General features: G+C 48.6%; 11 protein-coding genes across 11 annotated transcripts; 2 read left to right on the forward strand and 9 right to left on the reverse strand.

Moving 5' to 3' along the window:
• Nucleotides 1-28: 28 nt before the first annotated feature.
• On the reverse strand, nt 29-1709 carry MGL_3594 (uncharacterized protein; the record flags this gene model as incomplete). The annotated part of the gene is made up of 5 exons (XM_001729075.1): nt 29-267; nt 405-831; nt 862-993; nt 1023-1570; nt 1607-1709. 5 exons carry the CDS (start codon nt 1707-1709, stop codon nt 29-31), a joined length of 1449 nt encoding a protein of 482 aa, XP_001729127.1.
• Nucleotides 1710-1821: 112 nt separating this feature from the next.
• MGL_3595 (uncharacterized protein) lies at nt 1822-2593 on the forward strand (the record flags this gene model as incomplete). The annotated part of the gene is made up of 3 exons (XM_001729076.1): nt 1822-1845; nt 1879-1965; nt 2006-2593. The coding sequence occupies 3 exons, from the start codon at nt 1822-1824 to the stop codon at nt 2591-2593; spliced, it is 699 nt and encodes a 232-aa protein (XP_001729128.1).
• A 94-nt stretch (nt 2594-2687) lies between these two features.
• On the reverse strand, nt 2688-4349 carry MGL_3596 (uncharacterized protein; the record flags this gene model as incomplete). The annotated part of the gene is made up of 1 exon (XM_001729077.1): nt 2688-4349. One exon carries the CDS (start codon nt 4347-4349, stop codon nt 2688-2690), a length of 1662 nt encoding a protein of 553 aa, XP_001729129.1.
• Nucleotides 4350-5302: 953 nt separating this feature from the next.
• MGL_3597 (uncharacterized protein) lies at nt 5303-8986 on the reverse strand (the record flags this gene model as incomplete). Its single annotated transcript, XM_001729078.1, has 1 exon — nt 5303-8986. One exon carries the CDS (start codon nt 8984-8986, stop codon nt 5303-5305), a length of 3684 nt encoding a protein of 1227 aa, XP_001729130.1.
• A 589-nt stretch (nt 8987-9575) lies between these two features.
• Nucleotides 9576-12083, reverse strand: MGL_3598 (uncharacterized protein; the record flags this gene model as incomplete). Its single annotated transcript, XM_001729079.1, has 1 exon — nt 9576-12083. The coding sequence occupies one exon, from the start codon at nt 12081-12083 to the stop codon at nt 9576-9578; it is 2508 nt and encodes an 835-aa protein (XP_001729131.1).
• Nucleotides 12084-12537: 454 nt separating this feature from the next.
• Nucleotides 12538-16707, forward strand: MGL_3599 (uncharacterized protein; the record flags this gene model as incomplete). The annotated part of the gene is made up of 1 exon (XM_001729080.1): nt 12538-16707. One exon carries the CDS (start codon nt 12538-12540, stop codon nt 16705-16707), a length of 4170 nt encoding a protein of 1389 aa, XP_001729132.1.
• Nucleotides 16708-16784: 77 nt separating this feature from the next.
• Nucleotides 16785-17101, reverse strand: MGL_3600 (uncharacterized protein; the record flags this gene model as incomplete). Its single annotated transcript, XM_001729081.1, has 2 exons — nt 16785-16840; nt 16876-17101. The coding sequence occupies 2 exons, from the start codon at nt 17099-17101 to the stop codon at nt 16785-16787; spliced, it is 282 nt and encodes a 93-aa protein (XP_001729133.1).
• An 85-nt stretch (nt 17102-17186) lies between these two features.
• MGL_3601 (uncharacterized protein) lies at nt 17187-19565 on the reverse strand (the record flags this gene model as incomplete). Its single annotated transcript, XM_001729082.1, has 1 exon — nt 17187-19565. One exon carries the CDS (start codon nt 19563-19565, stop codon nt 17187-17189), a length of 2379 nt encoding a protein of 792 aa, XP_001729134.1.
• A 184-nt stretch (nt 19566-19749) lies between these two features.
• Nucleotides 19750-20769, reverse strand: MGL_3602 (uncharacterized protein; the record flags this gene model as incomplete). Its single annotated transcript, XM_001729083.1, has 1 exon — nt 19750-20769. One exon carries the CDS (start codon nt 20767-20769, stop codon nt 19750-19752), a length of 1020 nt encoding a protein of 339 aa, XP_001729135.1.
• A 286-nt stretch (nt 20770-21055) lies between these two features.
• On the reverse strand, nt 21056-23221 carry MGL_3603 (uncharacterized protein; the record flags this gene model as incomplete). Its single annotated transcript, XM_001729084.1, has 1 exon — nt 21056-23221. One exon carries the CDS (start codon nt 23219-23221, stop codon nt 21056-21058), a length of 2166 nt encoding a protein of 721 aa, XP_001729136.1.
• A 662-nt stretch (nt 23222-23883) lies between these two features.
• On the reverse strand, nt 23884-25935 carry MGL_3604 (uncharacterized protein; the record flags this gene model as incomplete). Its single annotated transcript, XM_001729085.1, has 1 exon — nt 23884-25935. One exon carries the CDS (start codon nt 25933-25935, stop codon nt 23884-23886), a length of 2052 nt encoding a protein of 683 aa, XP_001729137.1.
• Between the last annotated feature and the right edge of the window lie 425 nt (nt 25936-26360).

The following is a 26360-nucleotide window of genomic DNA, read 5'->3' on the forward strand; positions in this document are numbered from 1 at the left end:
ACGTGTGTGTAACCAGCTCAAATCACGACTATAGAAAATCGATACCAATCCCGAATTGGAGCCCTTTACGAAGACCATCTCCACATCGAGCCATGATTGGTAAGCCAAAGTTGAGCTCAAGACGAATAGGACCTTGTTGGAAAAGGAGACCAAGTCCTGCAGAGGCAGATGGTTGGGCCAATTCCACCAGACGCTGCATCGTCCAGAAACTGCCTGGTGGTGTGAGGACAAGATCACACGTACTTTGCTGTAGCTGGGAGAGTTGACCTAGATTTAAAAACCCATGCAACTTAAGAGGCCAATTAACTCGTCCAGGGATAGGCGCCAAAATGCTAGCCCCCACTGCCCAGAAAGTATCGCCACCTAACGAGTCGTCTGAGGCGGTTAGCCATCCAAATACATACGTTTAAATTTCGGCCCCAGGCTGTTTAAGCGAAACATTCGAATACATGTGGGACCCCCTAGCATGAATCGATCATTAAGGCAAGGCGTTTGACCATTCAAAGGCACCATCATACCGAATTTGGCACCCAGAGACCATGAACATCCATCCGCAAATATATCGGAGACACTAGAGTGCGTCTCCACCTTCATGTATGAGGTATCGCCACCAAGACCTGCGTATTCCCATAAGGATCTAAAGTAGGTGCCCGCCATTGTGGCAAATGTATTATCACGAGAATCCCTTTCAACGGTATATGATATTGCAGACTTGAAAGAAGGCAGGGCAAGCCGCCGAATTGCAACAGATGCATCAGGCATCATATGATGGAAATGGCGGTGACTTGCCTCATAGGCGAGTTCGTGTCGTGTACCATCGTTTTGTGCATACTTGTTCTGTTAAGATCGAAAAATGCGTACCATAAGAGCAGAGCGCAGCATATGTTGGCCTTCATGAGCGCTGATGAAGCTAGTCAAATCACGATGTTGAGACACGGCAGATACATTTACCCAAAGATCCGGACAGGCAAAAACGGGAGAAGCAAAAACAAGCTGGACCATCAGCAGAAAATCAAACGTACGTTATAAGAATGTTTAGTACGAGTCCCAAGCATAGCACTTCCTTCAAGACTCTCAGCTCCTCCGAAAAGGTTTCGGATTTTTCCTTGTATCGATGCAGTACCCTCACTGTTTCCAACACTTGTGCTAGTCTTCAAGAAAAAGCGACTTGCTGGCTTTATGTCTAGAATTAGGTCAACATCTTCTGTAGGATGTTCCTGGGATACACGCGATGGCTCCATATGAACAGAAATATCCTTTGCAATATCCATACGAGAAATATCGCTACTAAATGAAGTTGCTGCTTGTAAAATGGTGTGAACCGTCGTCGGTTCCCCAAGCGGAGGGAAGTTCATGCGATGTCCGTATCTCAAGTCCGCCATGAATGTGAATGGCGCTGTTGGATCAACATAAGGCCTGCATAGAGATGACAAAAATCCATGGCGTGTGTTTTTAAGACCATTGAGACGAATAGCACTCAATCGCAATATGGGAATATCATTAGGATCAATCAATGACATCTGGAGCTGTTGCATAGCTTTTATCAAATTATGCTCTGAAACTCTTGTATCTGCATTATTAGGTTTGATATCATGTTCTTCGGTACCGATTTTAACATCATTTTCTATTGCGCTCGGTGCAAGCGTGTGCGCCGCGTCGCTCATGACGTCATTAGCGCCCATGTCTTGTCCGACCGCGTTGGATGGCATGGTAGAGGTGCTGGCGATAACACGTAGATTTACGTAACCACCACGTGGCAAATGCAGAAATATATTGGGATCATTCATAGTGAGCACAGGTAACGACGGCGAGCTTGACGGCATGTTCGTGTTGTCGGAAATTGAGGTGAGTTGAGTTATGCTCTGACCCCTATCCTAGGATGTGATCAAAGTTGAGCCGCGTCATTTTAGCAGACCCAGTGCGAAAGCTATCGCTGAACAAATTAACGTCAAATATGCCAACAAGGTATGTCTTGTGGAAAAGCCGAGCGCTAACCGCTCTCAAGGTTCTGCAGGACATTGGTCTCTGCATATGTGTGCATGATATTTTAAGGTCTAGTGAGGGTCGTGTTCGTTGGGGCGATGGGTGTCTCTACTACACTGTTGTATTCCGACTTGTTGTATTTCGGCCATTTACAAATGAAGTACTTGTCGGTCGGATCTCATCGTCCACGTCCGAATCAATCCGTATATCTGTGGGCTTTTTTGACGATATATTCATTCCTCCTCATTTTCTTCCCACTCCTTCGGCATTTGACTATCAAGAGCAGGCATGGTTTTGGCTTCTCGATCCTGCTTCCGAAGCACATGTGGCTGATCCTTTACTTTCGGCTCAAGAAGAACGCATGTACCTGGACATCGGCGAGGTAATTCGATTCGCGATTGAATCCGACAGTTTCTATGATTTGGAGCCTGGGCCATCCCTTGGCGAGGGAATGCTTGGTGAAACTCCCGCGGTTACTTCGAACTTTTCCGGAGAATCTGGTTCAAGAAGAAGTAATTTCTCGTCATACAAGATTAATGCATCTATTGCGGGCCAGGGCCTTGGGCTTGTATCATGGTGGGCCGGCGCTGAACAAGTTTCTGTAGAATAATTTTTTGCGGAGTGAGATACGGTATTGAATCTTCATAAGGGAATGCATTCAAGGTTATAGAGTCAATACGTGTACGGAACAGCAAGTTAAAAGACTAATGAGTAGATGGCTGGCCAGATATAGTAATTATCACTTTAGCATGATGGAGTTCTGGTAGTGAAGGGCTCGCCACCTGTGATGAAGAAAATGAAGATTGTAATTGGTCTTGGGTTTGTATGCCAGTATCTTGCGAAAAGCCACTAGATGGATCAAACAGGTGTGAATGGGAGGTGGGGACATCCACATCTGAATTTAGCAGCGGTTTTGGTGATACAGCAGGGGCAGCATCTGCTTTGGGATGTGAATCAATATTGACAAGATACGAAATAGGAGATGAATCAACGCGCATCGCAGGCTCGGCGCCAGCAGAAAGCGAACGGGTAGAAGTTTGCATAGGAGCAGGCCCAGGTCTTACGACAGGTGCCAAACTTGACAAACGAGGGTCAGACGAATAGGCGCCACCGACGTAAGAATCGAGAGATGCCTGCAACTGCCGAGGTTCATCCTGATGTTTATTATGCGATTCCGTATCTTGGATATAAGACAATGGCTGTGCTGTAGAAAGATTTGAGGTTTGTTGCAAATACGACATTGGCTTATACAATGAAGTAGAATTATCACAAGGTGAGAAAACAGTTATCTCAGGAGATATAGGCAGGACTGGCGTCGTAAATGAAGAATTGTTCGCCCTGACTTGGGGACCGGGAGGAATCATACTCGAAGATTCATCACGAACGTCATGAACCATGGCTGGTTCTTCTTGAGAAGCAAGACCATTCAATAAAAAGTCATCTGATTTAGCAGGTACAAAGTGTCCTGAGTAGGGTCCACTATTAAGCGATGTTGCTTGTGCGACACTAGTGGCAGAAACCGAGCGCTTTCCAATAGGTGGACGAGACGGCAGAGCACCGTTTCCATTGACGACTGAATCACGCATCTTATGAGACAGTTTGCTAGCTGTCCTAAACGGACGTTGCTCATTGTCTCTTAAGGGTGGTTGATTATTATCAAGAGTTCTTGTTTCGGTATTAGAATTAGCGCGTCTTCGAATAGATCGTGTCGGCATGAGTAATCGAGGTGATTGCCTTGCGTTGCTATCAAACGCAATATCAGGGGAACTAACGGGTGGCCGCAACTCTTCTTCTGACACCTGCCGCTGTTCCGCGCGTTTTCTCCGTTCCCTGCGAGCGAAAATTGTACTTGCTTGACCATGGCCAGTTGTGTTTGAGCGAGCCAAACGAGCACCACCTCCAACGTGAACTCGGTATTCAACAACTTCCTCGTCCGAATCAGAAGGAATCATAACATAGTCTTTCACATCAGGTGAAATAGATGACGTCAATTCCTCGGGTCGCTTGTCTTTTGGTGGTGGCTCGGTGAGTCCAAGAACGAAGCAATCTTGATGGGTGATCAAGAATTCAATCACGCTGACAGCCGTTGTGTGCTCGGTTTTAGACGTTAAGTTCTGAGGGTTGAGAATGGAAGGCTGGAAGACAATGGCCAAGTTTTGTGCAGTCATCTTTGTTTTTTGACGATTCCGTTCAAACACCGCCAAAAGGTCCAAGATATAAAGTAACACATATTGATTTGCCTGAGGGCATGTCTTAATTAGCATACGAAACTTTTCAATCTTTGTGTCCAAATCCAGATCGACCTTGTTTTGAACACGACTAAAGTGTTTGAAAAGATTATAAGGAATGATAGGTTCCTTGTACATGTGAGCACAAAAATCCTTCAACTACGCACCGGCATGAGTTTCAGATAACGTCGCAAGACTCCTGCAACGTCATGAACAGTAAATGGAGACCAATCAATGATTTTGCCATACTAGAATGTCAGCTATTACCCAAAGCACGTACATTAGGCGCAGAATCGAATATATCTTGAAGCTCACGCATGCGCTTTTCAGAGCCGGTAATACGAAATACACCTTCTACGTCGGTACCATTCTGTTTCAGGAATAAGCCAGTTTTTGCGACCAATGCAGGCACATAACCCCAAATGTACTGCTCGCCATTTTCTTTCGCAAGACTGATAGGTACGGTTGTATACTTCAGTGCTTCACGGAGGGGTGCGCCGAAAATAGATGATGGTTGTTGCTCAGGAAACTCTTCACGAGGAGACATAATAGCATTCCGACCGCCGAAAACCGGCGGCCACCATGACTTGAACGTCGCAGAATTGGCAAAAATATCATCAGCCCGCGGTGAGGTCATCTTGTGAACTCCGAAGCTGTATTGACGGGCCTTTCGATGGAGCAACTGGCTAATCGAGTCGTCGTTGTCTACAGATCTCCCTGGCGAATTAATCAAATCTTACTTTTGTTTTGCAGATCCAGTCGTAGAGAACGTTCAGATTGGCAACAAAGCGAGACGTGTAGCTTTGGATCGACAACAACCGTTGAAAGAGGCCGTATGCGAATAGTTCTGACCTGGCAGCGATCATAAAAAATACTCATTCGAACAAATTGTAGCGACCCCAGGCCGCGATTATGACTAAAAGGCTTTAGATATGGTTGAGCCGGAAGGGATTTGTTATGCTTATGCAAGATTAGAACCCCAAACAAGAAACGCTACACCCCAATAAGCCCGTTTTGTGTGACGCCAATGTCGGAATATTTCCCACTTGCATACCTTACCCACCCCATTTTACGGAAACACATCAATTCACTTACATAATCTCAACCGCATCGCCACACCCAGCATGGAACGTATGTCCCTGAGGTGTCAATGCCACCTTGTCTGATGATGCGTGCTTACGCACACAAGACAAATCCATAAAGGCTTTGTCGCAATGAGCACAAGAGGGTCGCGTGGCTGCCACGAACCAACCCATGCCCCGCTCTTTAGCGAGCTGTTGAAAGAGGTGCAATGCATCTGATTCATTTAAACGCACGCCAATCATTAAAACATCACAGCGAAGCCGATAAGCCAATAACATTGCTTCGACAATCACGCGTACTTGAGAATACATGATATTCGCTTGAGAAATACCATGGACAAGCCGTTTAAACAACTCAGCAAATGAGATTGTCTCAGAGGGCACAGATGTCACAAGAGTTGCAAGTGCCTCCTGCGTGAATGTTTGCGAATGAGACAAAGCAAGCGCAAGTAACGAGTCTTTTGGCGCATGAATCCTAGAGGAATCATAAAATGCATGTTCCAGTCGAACAAGTGTGTACAACACGCGGAACCACAATTCGTGAACAAATTCAACAGAGGCACTAGATGATAGAGAGTTCTCAACGCACAATCGGAATGCCATAGTAAGTGCCAAGTGAAGCTTTTTGAACCGTTTACAAACTCCTTCTCGCGAACTTTCTGCTTCAGAATCTGCCCTATCGTCCACACCATCATCTAGAACCTGGTGAGTATGTTGGGCCAAATCCATCGCCAACTTGTCTAATTGGTCCATTGCAAGTGTCGTAAGACCTCGTCGATCCAAAGCCCAGAATAATGCATCATATACGTGGTGAGTGCTAGCCTCAGAACAGACATGCTCTAGATCAAAATACTCGTATCCGTAAGCATCCAATTGCGGCACAAGTAAAGACGGACATTCTTCACACAGCCTAGTTATCCAAACACGGCGCAAAGTTTGCGGGTTTCGACCTTGTATATCGTGCTTTAAAATAAAAAATGCCTTCAGATACAAGAATTGTCGATTGGGCGTGATTTGTAAATGTGTCAAAACTTCGTTTCCTCGCGAGGCAAAGTACCTAGTCACAATGCGCGCCACATCGCAAAGCAAAGGATCAGGTATGTCATTCAAGCATGACAGAAACAAGGAAAACATCGATTCTCGCTGGCTTGATCCCTTCAGTCCAGGAAGCACAAATATCTCGGATACGCGGTCATACAGTTGCCCAGGCGAGTGATGTTCTCCATCCCGGTCTTGCAAGAAGAAGCAGAGCAGCTCCGGGTATCTCTTAGTTTTTCGCAGGGCGGTCTCATAGATTCGCCAAAATCCTGCTCGTTCTAACATCTTGATCCGCTTCTCGGTAAAAGCGATGGGATGTGCCGACAAAAGACACTCAAGAGCAAACTCAGAGTCTTTATTATGTACTTCATCATTCGTCAACGCATCAAAAATTGTTTCGCACTCAGAATCAGACAGAATGATAAATTGGGGGTATTTGGCAGAATTCCGCGCAACAAACATTGCCAACAAATGGTGCACAGAGTTTGGAAGTGATTTCATGCGGTTAACTTCAAGTAACGTATCAATGACGTCGCGTCGACTAAGAAGTGGCAACTTTTCATTAGTGAAGAAGTCGCTTTCGAATGCCAAATCCAACACATCAAGAAATGGCTCAGCGTCAAAGTTCAAAATTGCTCGCAGGTAAGGGAAAATGTTATGATCAAGCGTGGGAACATCAGCAAGGTCTGGTGCTTTACAAGCATGTTTGGAAAAAAGCAGTGATTGAACAGCGCGCACAACATTTACAGCCTCATTGTGTTCAAAAGCCTCCATTGATGGGTATCTTAACCCACGAAGCCTTGCATTTAGAATTGGAAAAATCGCATAAAAAGACGCTCGACTGTCATTATCAGAGCAAGAATCTTCAATGAGCACGGTTTGATGACTCGAATCAGCGAGTGTGTTTTGGGTTGGTGTTTGAGCAAGTCGCTTGAGTATCTGGGCAATTGGGGTGACATAATCATGGAATACACGCTCGTAGACAAATGATAAAGCATCCCAAAGACATTGCTCATTACATATGGGTAACACTTGATCCAAATCGAGGCAGAAAGGATCAACATGAAGAATTAGTTGCTCTATTATCGCATATTCGTGGGTGCGACAGCGATATTCCAAAAGTCGCTGTATTACCGCTGTTGGAGGTGTCCGAATCTGCCCATGAATGATATGACGCTCAAGCTCGAGAACAAAGACGTCGACTTTGTCATGGTACTCATAGGAAAAGTATATTTCACCAAAAAGAAGGTCAAAATTATTCATCTCGACCGCAACTTGAGTACATAAACGAATTAGTTCAACGTCATCACTGTCGCTTAAGAGCCGTAGAGCTTTCCGCTCAATGCACTCGATGCGCTGAGCTATAACAGCCCGTTGATCATGCCTGAGACTCGGAAGACCTATGCCTGAGCCAAGGCCAGTTCCTTGATACAGTTTCACAGCTTCTCTGAGTGCTTCCAAATACTCATGGTCAGACTCCAACTGTGAAAGATAAGAATCCCATGCCACAAAATCACCAGCATAAGCGGTATTATGCGCAAACATGAACACTTTGCTCCGCCAAATCTGTAAAAAAATTGGGTCGCCTGGCGTCACAGAAGCCACGAGCGGGTCATGAGGCTGCCACTCTGTGAATGAATGGCACCGAAAATCAAATAGTTGCCACGAAACTGTAGTTACGACCAGCAAAAGTTGTCGATGGATCCAATGTAGCTGGACAATTGGATGCGCGGTAGTGCTTAGATGTTCTTCTGACATCTTCATTCCGGAAGTATTTTCGTCACCGGGTGTGCGTGACTTCACGCGCACTGAGGATACACGAAGAACCCTAAGCTCATTGCCAAACGAAAAAGCAAGCATAGGCGGGTATACCTGGGAGAAAGCGTGTGTGGCCGGAAACCATGCCAAAGAGGCTGTTTCACTGTTCGATGAAGCTCTAGACCGAAACCACGTACGAGCTGAAGGCTTCAAGCCAATAATAAGAAGTTTGTGCCGCAATATTAACGCAACAAACTGATGCTCATCAGCGGCATGTCTCAGGGTTCCTAGGGGCAATGGTGCTGCGTCATAAATATGAGACGGATCTGTCGCATTGTATCGACCGTAAACACGCAAGGTGTCGTGTGATGCCATGCCAAGTATACGACCGAGTGAATGGTAAAAACATAGTCCATCCGCGTCTGTGCTAATAATGGCTGTCTTTCTTGCACCAACAAACTTAAGTTGAATTATAGCCACTGAAGCAAAGTGTCCCTCGCCTTTTCCAGACGATACAATCGCAGGATCAACGGGCGGTACATGCCGAGCAGGTACTGAAGCTTGAAACATATCATATAGGTATATGTCACCGGATGCGTGCCCTACAGCGAGATACGTCGCATCGTGTGATATGCTCAAACATGTGACACGACTGGATGAAGCTTTGCACATGCACCTAATGCGCTGAGACATATCAAACACAACCGTGGCGCCAGATTCGAACCCAACGGCCATCAAGCCACCAGACACGTGCATACAAGAAAACTTACCGTTGTGCACAATTTCTGTGGTCACTTTCGCAAGTTTTTGAAAAGAGAGAAAAGGACGAGCGATAGGTTCGACAATCACGCTCGCGGGTGGATTTTCAGGTTCATTCGCAGACAACCCGGCTTGCATCAAGCATGAAACATTTTTTTGGAATCCGGGAGTCATAGACTTGTCAGAGTCAATGCTGCGAATTGAAGTGCAGTCACTCTCTCGAGGAAAGAAATTTGAGATTTGGGACCCATCCGAGTCGACAGTCAATGGGGATCTAAGTCTCCGCAACGTCGAGAAATGAGCAGGTCGTTGTGCATCCAAAATAGGTCCATCATTTAACAAGTGCTTCGACCTATCACGCTTATTTGATGTCGATTGACTTGTGTCTGCAGGCTCATCGTGTAAGAAAGTGTTTTTCATGTGTGAATGTTTTTCAGGTTCATTAGACATGGGGCGGTAACAGGTTAAGCATTGTTGGCTTAGCGCGTTTAACCCCTTGTTATCAGAAAAACACCGAGGCTCAGGCGCTTCTATGCTTTGCACATCTTCCATGGATATAGGCTTGTAGCCTCGTGGCGTCGCAATTGGGGCTTCACCACCCAAAGGCTTCAGAGTCCTATACGATTACGCTTACGATCACAACTCCCAAACGACACTTCAATACGCCAAGTTGGATCACGTGCTCCACATGGACAAACAGGTATGTTAGATGTAACTACAAGATAACTTATGGCGGGGGAATCCTCGATTCGGACGTCGTAACGTTAGGGTCAGGGTTCACTTCATCATGAGGTGGTGGCGGTGCACTTGCTTCACCGTGACCTGAAAGACGCCCCTTTTTATCAAGATATTCGTCTGCTTCATCTGCTTGCTTGAACGGCCGTTTCCCAAGCAGATTTGTCATATCTTCACGAGTAATGACTTCTCGTTCGAGCAGCAGCTTGGCCACCTTCTCGACATCTGCCTTGTGATCCGTCAAAAGGTTAGTTGTACGTTCGTGAACTTGCAGGACCATTGCACGAACTTGTTCATCCAAAAGTTCTCCAGTACGCTCAGAGTATGGTTTATGCATCGACTCCTGGTCTGTTCGATACGAGATGGGTCCAAGCTTAGTATTCATGCCGTACGAGGCACATATTTCAAACGCTAGGCGTGTGATCTTAGACAAATCGTCCTGGGCACCTGTGGTAATACGACCAAAAAAGATCTCTTCGGAAACGCGTCCGCCCAGCATCATGCACATGCGGTCTGACAATTGCTCAGTGCTGAACAGATAGCGCTCTTTAGGAAGGTACTGAGCATAGCCCAATGCACCAACGCCACGAGGAATGATTGAAACTTTTAGCAAAGGGTCGGCGAATTCTAAGAACCAACCGCAAACCGCATGACCGGCCTCGTGATAGGCAACTGTCGTCTTTTCCTCGGGACTAAGCACACGGGACTTGCGTTCCAGCCCAGCAATCACACGTTCAATAGCCAATTCAAAATGCGTTTCCTCAACGGCAGGAGCTTCCGCACGAGCTGCAATCAAAGCCGCTTCATTGCAAACGTTCGCAACATCTGCACCGCTGAAACCCGGTGTCAAAGTGCTTAGTTTCTCGGCCAGCAAATCCTCATTCACTTTAGCACTCAACTTGAGCGGCTTCAAGTGAACATGGAATATGGCCCGACGACCGCTAATGTCAGGACGGTCGATGGCAATGTGGCGATCGAATCGACCTGGACGCAGAAGGGCTGGATCCAGCACGTCAGGTCGATTGGTACCAGCAAGGACAACAACGTGTTCATTCGTACCGAAACCATCCATTTGAACCAACAGCTCGTTAAGGGTACTTTCTCGCTCGTCATTGCCACCAAAATTGCCACCTTTTCCACGAGATTTACCAATAGCATCAATTTCATCCACAAATATGATGCAAGGAGCCATTTTTTTGGCTGTGGCGAACATATCGCGAACACGCGATGGACCAACACCCACGAACATTTCGACAAATTCTGAGCCAGAAACGCTCAGAAATGGAACGCCAGCCTCTCCAGCAGTGGCCTTAGCAACTAAGGTCTTGCCGGTGCCGGGAGGACCGCTCAAGATTGCACCGCGTGGGATCTTAGCACCCAGGCGTTCGTACCGCTCTGGGTTTTTCAAGAAACTGACAAACTCCATGATTTCCTGTTTCGCCTCATCCATTCCAGCAACATTTTCAAATTTCACTTTGACATCAGTCTCTTGATTGAACAGCTTAGCACGACTCTTGCCAATACCAAAGATGCCACCAGGTCCACCACCACTGCCACCGCCCATGCCACCGCCTGTGGCACGGCGCGTCAGATAAAACAGTAAGCCTGCGAGAATCAGCGTCGGAGCAAAGTGAAGAAGAGTAGATGCCATGCTTATTGATTCGTGGTAAGCAACAGGAATGCGTTCATTGGACGGGATACCTAGCTCACGCTGAGCTTCTTCAAGATGACGTTCAAAAGCCTCGACACTCCCCACACTAAACCAGTATTGCGGAGCGCCAAGCATGGACGATCCAGCTTGATGTGGGTACAGGCTATCTGTCGCACTGTTGTGCAAGTAAACATTGACTTTTGCGCGATTCACCACAACTAAACGATCGACAAGTCCTTTGTCGAGAAAGGCGGAGCGGAATTCTTGCCAAGTAATTTCACGTGTGGATGCCTCGGGCGATGTGAAGCGATAAAGCAAGTACGTCGAAATAATCGTTGCAATGATCATGTTCATGTTAGCACGCATTTCATTGTTGTTATTATTTTTGTTTCCTCCTTTGTTGCTGCTTTTCTTGTTTTGATCCGATGGGTGCGAGTTTCTTGCTTGAGACTCGTCGTTGTCAGCATCGTTTTTGGATATCTCTGGACCGTTGTCGGAATGAGGAGAGCGATTGTTTTTTCCAAAAAAGTGCTTCAGCTCATCAGGAACATCATCTGCCTTCTTTCCAGATTTCGCCTCGCGAAGTCCCCGCTCGATAGATTCATGGAACTCTCTTTTCTTTTTTTCATCATGATGAGGACCGTCACCTGATGATGTGGCAAACAGGCGTATAGACACGAAATTTGGGTATGCACTGTCAGTTTTCAATTTCCTTGGAACAAAAAGCACACTTGGTCTCGTTGGATGCCGCGACACCGAGCTGAAGGTGCGAAGTAATAATGCTGAGGGCACGAGCACCTTTGACGGTGTGGAGCGAACCGTGACTAGTGGACTAGAAACGGCCAGCATGACCACGACTGATACCCTAGTTACGGTAAGCTAGTTCACAGCCGTCCGACGAAAGACGCCTGAGCCACGACACACGGGAGTGCAATCTAAGTCGTTCAATGCGACGACAAAGCAAGTGGCGTTCGGATCTGAGCGTTCCAGAGCCTCTCGTGCGAAGTGACGCGTACCTCACGTGAGGTCGGCCGAGAAGAAAATTCAATCTCAGCATTTGCGCCAAGGGCCGCTTGCGGACTTCGCGCTCTAGCCACGCGTATTTTTCTAGAGCATCGCGTGTCGCGCACTGATCGCCAATAAGCGACACGTCAAACAGTCGTGCCGGCAAAGTTTCTTTGGACTGGGGATCAGCGCTTCGTGTCAAACGCGTGATCAAAAATAGGCTCCTACATGGGGCCAACCATTCGGACATTTTGTTTGCGTGATGGATTTGTCTACTTGGTTTCGAAAGCATACTGAAATGCAGCAGCAACAAGAGCAACAACTGCAGCAAACATCTTATACTTCCCCGTATCAACAACAACAGCAACAGAAAGTACAGCAATTCATGATAAATCAGACACAATCCTCTCATATGCAGCAGCAATCGTTTCAAGAACAATCACAAACCCCATCAACGTCGGTTCCACAGCTTGAGAGTTTGCAGCTTCAGGCCCAAACGGAATTGCAACAGAAGCAGCTGCTCGATAATACATTGTCGACACAGCCACAACAACCCCAAGTACAGCCTGTGCTAGCACCTCAGCAGCAAACCGGATTTGGTGTCGCACCAACTCTGAGCGATACCCCACCTGCTCAGCCACTTCCTATGCCACATACGTCGAGGCAAAGTGCTACTCCTACGCAGGCCATTTCATCTGCACAAATGCTTCAGTTACTGCAGACTAATATGTCGGTACTCCAACGACAATGGACTATCACCAATGCTCAGCCTGATGGTCCCAATAAAGTTGCTGCTCTTCAATATCTAACCCTACAAATGCGCCGGCTTATGAATACGCAAGAATCTATCTTACAGACCGCACGAGACCCTAACAAACAAACCGAAGTAACCAGGGATGCAAACTCAGCCCACATGAGACTGACAACATCATCTCCCCTGGTTTCTGCTCCGGCTGCATCTAGTCAAATCCCCATGTCGACTCTAATGCCAATGCATGTGACACAGCAATCTCAGAATTCCTCACCGGTGATGCCGCCCTCACAGTCTACAAGTCATGCAGCCAGTTTTCGCTCATCTATGACACCTGGGCCAAATCCGACTTTCCAACCGTCGGTTAATATGATGCACACCCCGGATCCGAAACCAGACCCGAATCACTCCGTTTCGCTTTCGTTTCAGAATCACAATGCGGGAGAACCAACGCCTCAACTCATGCCTCCGCAGTCAGATTCTCAGTCTATAACATCTTTGCCTCAGTCACAACAACCCTCTTCTTTGACACAGGTCCAGTCGCAGGCGCCTCCACAACCTCAGACAAAATCAACTCCGATGTCAGCACAACAGACTACCATACCAGTGAACCCAGTGCCTCGTGATTTCGTGTCTACAGTATATCTCTTCCTGGCCCAACGGGGAGTCGCATTACCACCTGACTGGTCGTCACCTTTCGTGGGTCCTGCAGCTAACGGCAGGCCCGGTGAGGTGCGGTCGATTGACATGCAATCTCTTTTCGCGAAGGTAATCAGCTATGGAGGGTCCGAACAAATTTTCTCCATGCCGAATGGATGGGCTTTTCTTGCACAACAATTGAACCTAGCGGTCGAACCATCTAATAACACGGGCTCACTTAACGCAATCCCCACTCCAAGCGAAGTGCCTGGCCGTCTCGCTGCTTACTATACGCAACGACTTTCGCTTTTCGAGAGATCTTGGATTGCGTCACAGCGTCGCAACGTGTCTGATTCATCTTGTTCAGGGACAGTGATGCCTGACAGGCCAGGAAGTGATCTTCATGGTAATCTGGCACCTCGTGCAACTTCAAATCGGGAATCGGTGCCTCCGGATTCACGGTCATTGAATGGTGCTGGTTCACCTTCGTCAGCCCAGATTGGGATGTCCGCAACGACGGTCGGTGGTTCTCCTAGCATGCCAATTCAAAACCATCCGTTTGGGCATTTAGAACCTAATCAAGTCCACATGGCAATTGGGCAGCACCTCAATCAGCTCCAGGCTCTAGTATCAGCCGGACAATTAACGCCTCAAATGGCTATGGCGCGATATTCAGCAATCCAACAAGCCCTTCAGGCCTATAATAACGAACGAGTGGTGAATTCAAACTCGACGAATCCAGCTTATAACTTGCAATCGCCTTCTTCTGTAACTCTTCCTGCAACGCCTGGGACTACACTATCCCAGTCTTCCCCTAAGGTTTCATATCAGCCGCAACAGCATTATCAGCAACAAAAACCTGTTCAATTATCGCACCAGGAGCAGCCACCAAAACAGCCGACGCAGCAACCATATCAGCCGCAACTCCAGCCACCACAACAGCCAGATCCAAAAGTCCAACCACTATCTCAGCAGGTTCCGCCGCAATCACAACCTCAAGGCCAGCCGAGCTTGCCACCGCAGTATCAAACGCATTGGTCGCAGCCGCAAGAGCTGCCTTCCAATATGCCTAACACGCAAATTCCAAGTGTTTTACAAACTGCGGTGCTTCCTGTTTCGTCTGTGCCCCCGTCAGAACGTATTTTGAATGCGCATCTCTCTAATGGACCAACTAGTTTGGATAAATCGAGCTCAAACTCCGGTTCACAAGTACCGCAACAACATGCAAAGTCAGATACATCATCACATTCTGGAGCCACAAGATCAACGCAAACACACAAGCCAGCGGCGTCGAAAAATTCGCTGCCTTTACTCAGTACGCCACCAAAGCATCCAGCACTGGGACGAGCCCAGTCAGAAGCTCCAACGGAAAGTCCTGACGTCATTCATTCATCTCCGACGCACAAAGTGAGCGCTTATGTGACAGATATGCACTCAAGATCACAAGGACGTACTAGTATGGACACTATCGTGCCTAATAAGTACAAGATTGAGTATTTGCCAAGTGAAGTGAAGCTTCATACATATGGCGGCCGAGATCTGGATAAGATGGACCACGAGCTTGCGCCACGGCTTGCGGAGCACGCTCGTGCTCTCAGTGTGAAGGAGTTGGGCATGGTGGATATATTTGGACTAACCATGTCGCTTCAGTCTGGCATGTCATTTGAAGTCGCATATGCTCTGAATACCCTCTTGATCTTGTCTGCTGGTGTCGATGCACCAGCGAATTATCAGTTTCCTCTAGCACCATGCGAAGATTTGCTTGATGTCCTTCTCGACCTATTGGAGCAAGTCATGCCGCCTGATTCGATCGAGAGTTCCGTTGAATACATGGACGAAAGGGACATGCTTACATACTGCGATGCTGTGGACATGGCACTGCAAGACGAAGGAGAAGTCCGCAAGTGGCGTCGGCAAAGCGTCTCTCTATCGGAAGAACATGCGGCGGATCAACGTGTTGCCGTGGCTCAAGCGATTGTGACGATTTTTCGTAACTTGGCTATTATGCCTGATAACATGCTGTTTCTCAGTACGCATCAGCGATTCATGCCGATGATTGCGTCCATATCGCGGTCTATTCTACACGATAAGCGCTGGGGCCGGTATGCCAACGCTACAAATTCAATGTTTTCGTTGCGCGAATTACTGGATATTGAGAAGGATTTGCTTACGATTTTGCTAGGTGTTTCCGGCGAATCATTTGACTTGACGCGGTTTTCCGTCGATAGCACGGTGGCATTAGTAGATATGCTGCGATTTTTCATTCTGGATGCACTCGAGTTTGAGAGCCGGCAAGGTGCGTCGCCAATGGCATTAGAACGCATCGGTTCGTTATCTTCCAAGTCTGCATCAAGTGCGTGGTCTACAACGTCGTCTTCTATTGTCTCATTCGGAGCATCTGACTTGGCACAATCATTGTTTCTATTTTACCAGGCCCCGCATCACGCTTTCCTGGCTTTGCAGGCCCTCTCTCGTTTGTCCTTACCCGACCACAATCGAGAGCTGTTGGCACGGCAAGTCCCAGCCTATATTCAAGTGCAGTTGATCCACAAGCTTGTCGCCTTCCTCCCAGTTTCATCAGCAGATTTTCGCCGTCTTGCCAGTTTCACTCGACTCGAATACACGGAGACAGTCGCGTTCTGTTTATATAACGTCGTATATCTCGCGCCACCATCCGTCAAAGTGACTATCCGAGATCGCCTCGGTATAACTGGTACTCTCTTCCGCGCGGCGAAGCATTTGTTGCTAAGTGGAAAAGACTACACGCAGAACCCATACAATGTCTTATCTCGTCGTCTAATCGAGACTATGCGTTTGCTGAGCGATGGCAAAGACTATTTTGGCGTTCCACCTCTACTCGGCATGAACTGGCCGTTGGAAGAGGCAAGCACAGCACCATCTACTGGTCAAGACGCTGTATCGTTGTCACCCTCCCCTTCGATGACGTCAAGATCTCCGCCTCCATCCTGCTCACGAGCCGGCGTGCTATGTGGACAGGACGACAAGATTATCGAAGTCCTTGTCCGCACAGCCAATTTAGATGCCAGCCTGACAAGCGAGCTATTGGCTCTGGTGTAGGGAGGAAAAACAAAAAGCGCGTGCATCGTAGTTTGCGCATTTGCCGCATGCTATGTATTCGATGGAACCATGTATGCCTACATAGCAGGCTCGCTTCCAGGATTCTTGCGGAGCACCGCAAAGCCCTCCATAACTGATTCAGGTTAGATTCACGTGTACAATACTTACTGGGTGTGTAGGATAGATATTCTTCCGTTGCAATAACCCCACGCTCGCGAGAACCAAGTCGGACTGGAGTCGTATGGGTTTGGAACCCGGAAATGGTACGTGGCTTACCTGCCTGGCCCACCACATCCACCGCCTTGCCCACGCGTACGGAAACAGGCAGGATTTCAAGTGATTCATCCAGCGTAATAAGGAAGCGGGGTCGCATGGCAGCCGTCAGCCAGAACATCATCCAATGGTAGCGACCGAAAAGGAAGCTGCGCGCATTCAAAAGTGCCAAGAGCGTCGATAGGAGGCCAGCGATACCGGTCTGGCTAAACATTTGCCGATCTGTGTGATATGGGTGCGATGCCGAGAGTACCTTTTCCCATGTGCACAAGACCTTGCGCTATACGCACAGCAAAAAGGCAATCAGGCTCCTTCGCATAGTAGTTTGCTAGCTGGCGAAGCCGCTGCGTGATACGGGCGTTATTTGTACCTGCACCAACCAAACCCATAGCAAAGATCGAGTTCAATGCCACATCCAGGTCGCTGTCGTGTGAGTACTTACTCAGCGTGTCGAGAACAGTTATCACCGGATTCGAAGGATTCAGCAATGCCAGTGCGAGCGGCACTGTGCGCCGAATCACAGGGTCACCATAGTGCATAAGATGTGACATATGGCGAAGAGTCATTTCAGCACCCACATCTTCTCCCATAGCCACGAGCGCAATTGCCAACACGGAGAAGGCCTGGTACCAATTGCGTGCACCCTCAGACTCGTTATCCGTTTGTTCAGAACCACCCTCTTTCTTTGAGTCGTGCGTCACATGCTCTGCACAGTCGTGCAAAAGAGACTGGATCTTCAGTACATTGCCTGTTCCAGCATAGCTACAGGCATCCACTAGGATCTGAGCTTCGCGCGACACAGGATGCTCAATCGCTTTCAAAGTTTCGATGGTCGCGTCAGACGCGTCTTGCCTGCTTAGGAATAGCAACGCCAGGCCTAGAGATATGAACTGCACCCAAGAATTATCCAGCTGCGACGGTTCGCGCTCCATCAGCATTTGCAAAACACTCGGCACAATCTCGCCATGCGCGGAGCCAACAAACACAAAGCCCAACGATAACACACACAGCGCTGCAGTTTCAATCGAAGTGGTTTCATCCTGAACATACGGCAGCAGAAGTGCCACAATCTCCTCACGACACGAGCCAGCATAGGCCAAGCCCAATCCAACAATAGCTGAATGCTGCAGCGGCGAGCTCTTACTTTCTACATGCTCGGAGAGCAGAGCTAGCGGCGCATCCATCTCAGTGCGCACACCCGTGTGCAGGATACCATAGGCAAGTAAAGCACCCGCCTTGATGTATTCGTTTGATGAATACGTGAACTTATCAATGTGGCTTAAACCCATTTCCGTGTCCCAAAGCAGGCTCAGTCCAGCACTAGCCGCAGCTGAAAGCTTACCATGGTCTTTCGCCTTGTAAACGTAGCTGTTCCCTTCGTCTGCACCCACGACAAGAAGGTCGTTGCCGAAACCAGCATTGACAAACGCATTCACAAATATATTCGCCAGATTCCCACGTGCTGAGTCCACGACAGGGAAACGCGCTGTTTCAAGATGAGTTTTGTAAACATCTTCGGGGCTTTTTGGCTCATACACGGAAAGCTCTTTGGCAAAGTTGATGAAATGCGATGAGAGATGTGTATTGAACAAGCAGTCTAGCAGAGCCTGGTCCTTAATAGGGTTGGATTCATCCTGCAGCCATTCCACAGGAATTTGTTGTCGAGCGAGAAGAAATGCCATTTGTTTCTGCATCACTTCATTCTTGGGCGACTCGAAGTCCTCACGAATGCGCTCAGGGTCCATTAACCGCACACTGATGACCAATGCCTCGAAATAACGTTGGAATTTACGATAAATTTCGCGCGCTGTGCGCAGGAACATGACATCATCTGGTGGGACCAAAAGATTCACACAGCTCACAAGATACAAACACACGCGCTCAAATGTATCTTTGTCAACGAACTGGGGCAGCTGGTCCACAGCCTCCAACTCTAATAGCAGGTCAACCGCGTCAATTTCTGCATGGTGTTTCAAGCTAAATTCAACCACGAGAAGTGCAAGTCTGAGAAGTTCTGATGTATCCTGGTCTTTTTCCATACGTGCATTGTATTCTTCGCCCAATTCCGTGCTTAAGTGACGCACGTACTCGTGACCCCAATGACCCAAGTCCTCTGCCGTGGTATTTGCACCCCGCATAGAGTCAGCAAGGAGGCGAAACACGAGTGTATCATGCTCTCCTGTGTTTGAGTAAGTCATTCCAAGTACACTGAGAATTTCTGCAAGTAACACCTTTTCATCAGTTGGTGTAGTCCATTTTTCATGAACAGACTTAAGCTGTGCGTAATGGGGGCGCAAGAACTTAAGAGGTTTTGGAACAGACGTCATAGAAGAGGTACTGGTGCGAATAATGCTTCGCATCGCTTCTAAAGCGGGGCGGTGCATCTGTGTATGGTCTTCACCAAGCCGCTCGACCAGCATTTCCAGCTCCGTCTTCAGCTGCTGATCTTCTTCGCTAAGTTCGTTCGCCACCTTATTATTCGAGGGACGCATCTCTTCCGTGTGATGAGGTCTATCATCCTCCTTGACTTCAGGATCCCGTGAAGTTACGGAAAGCTTCTGGGCCTGCGATTCGTCGCGTCCCATGCTGTTAGCTTGTCCAGAGAGAGACAAGTGCGTTCGAGCTTTTGTACCGGGCGACGCGCAATCCTTGAGCGACTGTGTCACGTGATGCTTCTGCTGACATCGAGCGTACGTGAATAATGAAAGCGACTCGCCCCACTTGGTTTGGTGAACATGACGACAACGTGAAGTGCAGAAAAAAAGTAAGCTATCCCTCTATGGACCACATAAACATACATGCAACAGAGCGGTATGGTGCCCAAGGCGCAGCTAAAACAGACATTTCTTCCGGGTCCAGATACATGTGTTTCTTAGTCTTATTCCCTTGTGAACGTGAAACAAGTTGTTCCAAGGACAGGCTGTTTGAGGGTAGAAAGCCTGGAGCTTTACTTTCATCATGATGAACGTAATCATCCTTGCGCTTACGCTCAGAAATTTTGGGTCCGGCTGAGTTTGAGAGATAAAACTTGACTATCCCACGCTGCACACCCAAGTCACCCACAGGAAGGATATCAGGACTCCGTAGAGCGAACATTAGAAGCATTTCGGCCGTCCAGCGGCCTACGCCCTTGACTTGCGTGAGCTCTGTAATACATGCCTCGGGGTTCATATGAATGATTTTTCGAACGTCAAGACGGCCATCAGAAAAGCGTCTGGCGACATCACGCACATATTTTATTTTGGCTGTGCTTAGACCTGCTCTCCGCAGTTCATCATCTGTGGCCTTAAGTACCTGTAATGGTGTGGGAAAGGGCAGCTCATCTTTGTTTACAGCGTCCAAATTAGGTTGTAGAGGTAGGTCAGGAGCAAATAAGCGGCAAAACTTATACATGATGCTTCGTGCAGCAAGCCAAGATATCTGTTGCCCAAGAATCGAGGTGGTTAATACTCGGAACAGATTCAGCTCTTTCACTTTCCCGCTTCGCAGTTCATCGTACACTTTAAGATCTAACTGCGCAAAGAGCGATGCAAATCTTGAATCTATACTGCAAAGATGTTGGCGGGCTTCCTGGATAGAAAACGACAATTTGGGTTGATTTAAAGTGGTGCAAAGTTTTACTTTGTCCTCGGGAAGTAGCGGAAGTTCACTGTCAATCACTCGTGGCTCAACCTTGGCCTTTTTATGAGCAGACGGCTCAAACTCTGCCTCTAGCGGTGGCCCAATCCGCTTTTCTTTCAGAGAAAGACGAGATGATCTGCGCACAGTGTTAGGCTTGACCCCTTTCATGGTGGCCCAAGCGCTCGTAGAACGCGCCGATGCAGGAGGTCGAGACATGAACTGTATAACACAAGCTGGGATTGTTAGACAAGACCGCGAGCGAGTGATTGCATTATTGTGGAGGTGAATGCAACACGTTACGGACATTCTACCAGCGCAAAATATATCGAAAAAGAATTCGTTCGAATTTGGGACCTGACGATCAACACCTATCGACATTACAACGCTTTGAAACGCGTGCACATACAGAGACCAGTCCATCCTGAAAAATTACACCATCACTTCAATTTAAATCTCATACCATCGCACGAGGCCCTAGCGGCGTATCTCGAGTTCCAAGCTTTTCTCCATGCACTTGGAACCACGCTTGGATTGTCTCCATAGGCGATGCTAATAGTGAGCTCGGCGACATGAATGGACGCGTATGATGAGAACCATGCTCAGTAGAAACAGACTCCGATGAGGCCGTTGATGCGGGCGAATTTGGCCGCACCGAACCGGAGCTGAGCATAGGCACTCCCCCCTGTGTTACGTCAGACTTCCTTGGAGTGTTGGGGTAACATGGCACATGTGACTCTGGAGATGTGTTTGATGCACGACGCGTATGCATGGCACGCAATATTTGGGGCGTTTGGGGAGGATAAACAGCTAGTTCAGGTTCAGTGGGGTCGTAAGCATATCCCATAGCTTCAACATCCGTAGCAGCCGAAACATCGCGTCTTGGAAGCGGAACTGGTAAGGCAGGAGCAGAAATGTCATGCTGAGCTGTTCCGTGAAAATCATGTTGCTGCTGATCTGGAGTATGTGCTTGTTGCGGGTTAAAACCATCGACCTCTGCGTCTTTGGACATGACAGCAGGACTGGCCTCTTCGACCCACGTCAGTTCGGTGGACATGGTGCCATTGGAAGAATGTTTCCAGTCTTGTGGGAACTCGACAGACAGTCTTGCACTGCTTGGATAAGACGAACGAGACGAGGTAGATCCTGCCTGGGAAATGCGCTGACGCTGCGTCGTGGTGACAGGATGCAGGTAAAGTTGGACTTCTGTTGATGGGGTCGGCTCAGCCATACCCGCGCTTGTGGGAGGCGGCGTCGTTGGCAGCAGAGCTCGAGATGAGCGTTGTGGCGTTTCCTGCACATCTTGACCACGGACAAGATGAGAATGTGAAGAATGCACAGAATTCGACTCCGGTGCCCAAGGCGATGGCGTCCGTCCAGAAGCAGCTACTGCCTCTGCAGACAAGCCGCCCATAGGGACTTCTTTAAATAGGCTCGAAGGGCTGGGCGATGGAGTCGCACGTTGTCGTCGAACTTGGACACGTGGGTCGCTTGGTCCAAGCCAGCTTTCAAGACTTGTTTCTGCCATAAAATGAGGTCTGATCGATGGAATACGCATGAGCGATGTTGGCGTGTTCGAGCGCATGTACGGATTGATGACATCGCTGAGGGTCGTATGAGAATAAAGAGATTCCGAGCCAGAAGAATATGACGAAGAAGGAGTCCCATAGCGAGCGATGCGTGTCTTGTCTGTGCGCCACTTGGAAGGTGGAAGTTCTGCAATGTGGGAATGTCCATCTTCGCTCTCGGGTGCGTCAGCGACGATACTCTGTTCTTGCCACTCTTTAATCCGCTCATGTAGTTTATCATTTTCATGCTCTTGCTCAGACTTTAGCATGGCAGGAGGTGGCGGCATTATCGAATCCGTCTCGGGCATATTCCAGCCATCTTCAGGAGTTGCGACAGAGGATGAGTACGAGCTCGAGTCATATTGGAAGCGCTGTTCTTTCCGCTGGATACGACGAGCCATCGGGATTTGGTTCTCTGGCATACCCAGCGATTCACCCGATTCCAACGAAATGCACCGACTAGATCGCCCGGAACGAAAATGCGAGGGCAAGCGCGAGAGCATCGAGTGGCTGAGGCGCGAATAACGAAGGCTTGTATTCCGCATTGACGGTCTAGACAGACCGAGTTTATACTTCGATGACATGGTCCCTGTGCGACGAAGTGGACTGCCAGGACCCTCGGCAATGGTCGCCGGCTGCGTTGCATGCTCCGGGATGATACTTGGGAAACGCACATTGTCCGTTTCTGTCGAAGACAGTGCTAGGTTTGGAGCCGAGCAGTGTGAGGCTGCCGATGGACGCAAGTGTGTGGGGTGTATATGTTTGTACGGGTTCCCTGGCGCCAAAGAAGGCGGATGTTGTGACAGACTTACGGGAATATTGTGCAGGACTGGGTGTTCGGGCCGTACGTATGGCCGGAATCCTGTGGCCGATTTAGAAACCATGACGGGGTGCGATGCATGGATTCGCGCTCGTTCAAAAGATTCATGACGTTTTGCCATCCAGTGGCGTCGTAAAAAGTAGCCACATAGCAGGCCCAGGGCAGTGATGACCAGCATACCGCCGCAGAGCCCGACTACGAGAGCAATTGTTAGAGTTGTTGGTCCAGACCCCATGGATAAAAATGATAATGAATATGTAAAAGAGTGAAAGCGACGCACGCCAGCGTGCTAGGTTAGATGAGAAAAGGGAAGAGAAAGAAAGGCAGGAGGGAGGTTCGTGAGAGCGAGAGGGTAGGTGTGCGTTAGTGGGGAGGGGAGGGAGTGAGGAGAGGGAAATAGGAACACAGAATCGAGTCCAGACTCGTGTCAAAGATGGCAACGTGAGCGAAGAGGTGTGAAAAGGAGATCTGGGAATTGCGGGAACAAATGGCCTTGAATAAGCCTAAGCAAGGGAGTAGATTGTATGTCAATCAAATGCGTGTGTCTCAAGATACGTAGAAGTTGCAATGACATTTGACATTTCAAGTTTATGCGCGGGTGCCACATCGGGTGTTGCAATAGATCAAATCGGGTCTTCATCGGCAAGAGACCTGGCCATGTAAATTTTTCAAACCCTATCTAACGCTCAGTGTGCCCTGCGAAAAAAGGTAGTCCGGCCACTTATATTGCCTCGAAAGTGCCACATCAATGTGCGTGGGGATGTCTCATGCAAGTAAAAGAGGTAGTAATTACTGAAGAGGAGTTCTAAAACACACCAACATCACTAAGGAAATAATGGAATGCCGAGGAAGAGAGAGAGAAAGGGTATCTACCTGCAATTTGTCACAAACATTTCCTCAATCGACAGAACGAATAGACGAAATTGTGCCCAAAATACAAAGCAAGAAGGACACGCTTAAAATGACGCAGTCGACCAAAATGGAGAGACCAGATTGCTCCGAAGCAAAGACGGCCATGTTTGCAACGAAGGGACCTAGAATACATGTGGAGAACGCGAGGCACGCGCCAAGGAAGCTCATTACTCGTTCCAAACTCGGGAAAACAATGGCCGTCATGAGCACCAAGCCAGAAAGTACAAGACCAAGAATAAGGCGACATAGACGGGACCCTAGCATGGACGCGTAGCGTTTAATGAGCGAGGGATGTGTGACCACCTCTAGGCTATGCGCTGCAGCCTGCTGAATGTGCGAATTGGATTGAAAAAAATTGCTTCCTCTTTCGTTGCAGGCGGGATGACTCATATCGCTCTCTTGTTCAGACATAGATTGCGATACGCCTAAAAGGGACTCAAAGAGACCTTGCACCGGTCGAAGAGCGAGTCCAAACTTAGTGACGGGATTGATGACGAGAAGGCACACACATGCCGTTGTCAATGCGGCAGGCATGCCGGGTGTGCGCGCCAGATCAGTACTGACTTCATCAGACACTTGATCCCCGAACATGAGATATCCGGTGGATGCCACTGCCATGTACAAAAATGCCGTGGTAGCATATGCTACATTCAACATCCGATCAAATTTGCTTGGGTCCTGCATGTCACGATACAAAGACGGGATGATGGGATGCGCAGAATACCCGGACATAAGTAAGCCAAAGCCAAGGCCCATCCCGGACCATTTAGGCATCCAAGTAGTTGATGCAGGCTCCCACAAACTCCCAGGCGCCGAACGTTTCATGAGACCATCCAACAACAGCACGGCGAACAAGAAAAGAATGCTAGACAGTCCCAGAAGCGAGATAGGCGATAAGAACGAGAGCGGAAGAAACAAAGTTGGCATTGCCACGACAAAGCCAACGACCTTGAACAGTATCATCGTGGCAGGGCTCGGTTCTTGTCGGTAGCCATACACAAGGACAGCCAAGCTGTCACCAAACAGGATAATTAGTGCCACAGCCACCATAAACATCTCCATACAAAATAGAACGCTGATCCACACACGAACGCCCGGGCCTAAAGCATATGTGCCAATGTCCACATATGTTTGTAATTTCGGATCACGACGTAGGATACGCGCAAGTAACTTGCCACTCCAATTCGTTACACCACCGCACAGCATAAAAAGCATGAAGCCACCTAGCCACCCACACTGTGAAAACACCAGAGGCATCGAAAGAATACCCACGCCAATGAGAGCATTTACCGTATTGAACCATGTCTGACAAAAAGTGCTTTTTTGAGACTGATCCCGCTCTTGAACGCTTTTAGGTGTCATAAACGTCTGTTGGTATTCAGAGCCTCGCCCATGCATCTGCAGAAGCGGCGACCGCTCATCCACATGGTACGGATCACGCAAATGAGGCGCATTCGCACGAAGTGGGAGACGGTGCGTTGATGCCATTGAGTTCTTGGATGATACAAGGCGCGGAGAACGTTCATTTTTACGTCCTTGTATCGTGTACGAAGAGAACGGTCGGTACTCTGTGACCGTCGCATCAGGATCCATGTGATAAGCGCTCGGACTTCGACTACGGCTGCTCCCACTGCTTTTGCCGCGGGGGCCAAACTCCTCCGCAGCCTCATCACTAACGCCCTCATCGAAGTCACTCTCACGGTGTCCAGACGGATTCACAGACGAAGCGTGGTATTTTTCTGTCGATAACTTCCCTTTGATATGTCGAGAATAACGTGGTTGCTGTAACGGGGTCATGTCATCAGCATGGACCAGATGATAGTACCTCTGTGACTCAAGAGATGCTGGTCCACGATCACGCACCTGCAATGTTTGTGGCTCATCTTGTTCTGAAGACGAAACCTGTTCAGCGGATGCCTCAGTGTCAACACTAACGTAGCTTCGGCGGCCACCGTCGAAGCCTCCAATCGTCTCGCTGTCGGTATCTATAGGAGCATCATCACTCCAATGCTTCTCAACAAAGCTTGGAGAGCTCATAAGATTGTCGCCAAAGTATGCCTGAGATCTTGAGTACGACCAAACCAGGTCCCTGAGTGAGTTAGCGGGTGCGAGACGCGTATCACGTACAGGCTACTTCGCCAAGGCTGGTTCGACGAGGGCTCTCCTCCCCCAGCGCCGCTACCACCATTTCTGTCTCCTTGAAACTTCCGCGCCTGTACACTGGCTCCCTTCATTGGAATCGCATGGCGCGTTGGCATGACACCCGCTGCCCCCCGTAACTTGGAATTAGAGTTGGCCTACAGTGTCGGCTTGTCGTCAAATCGTGCGTTGCTCTCCTGCATGTCACAAAAATGCGTGTTGAAACGGACAGATCGTGTCACGTGATGTAAATGAATGGCATCACGATGCCACGCCGCCCGTCGCCAGCTTCGCTGGGGTCGAATTATTTGCGTCACCTGTCG

Source organism: Malassezia globosa (genome assembly GCF_000181695.2).
Source record: "Malassezia globosa CBS 7966 chromosome Unknown mgl_sf_10.1, whole genome shotgun sequence".
In the NCBI taxonomy this organism is placed as follows: Eukaryota; Fungi; Basidiomycota; class Malasseziomycetes; order Malasseziales; family Malasseziaceae; genus Malassezia; species Malassezia globosa.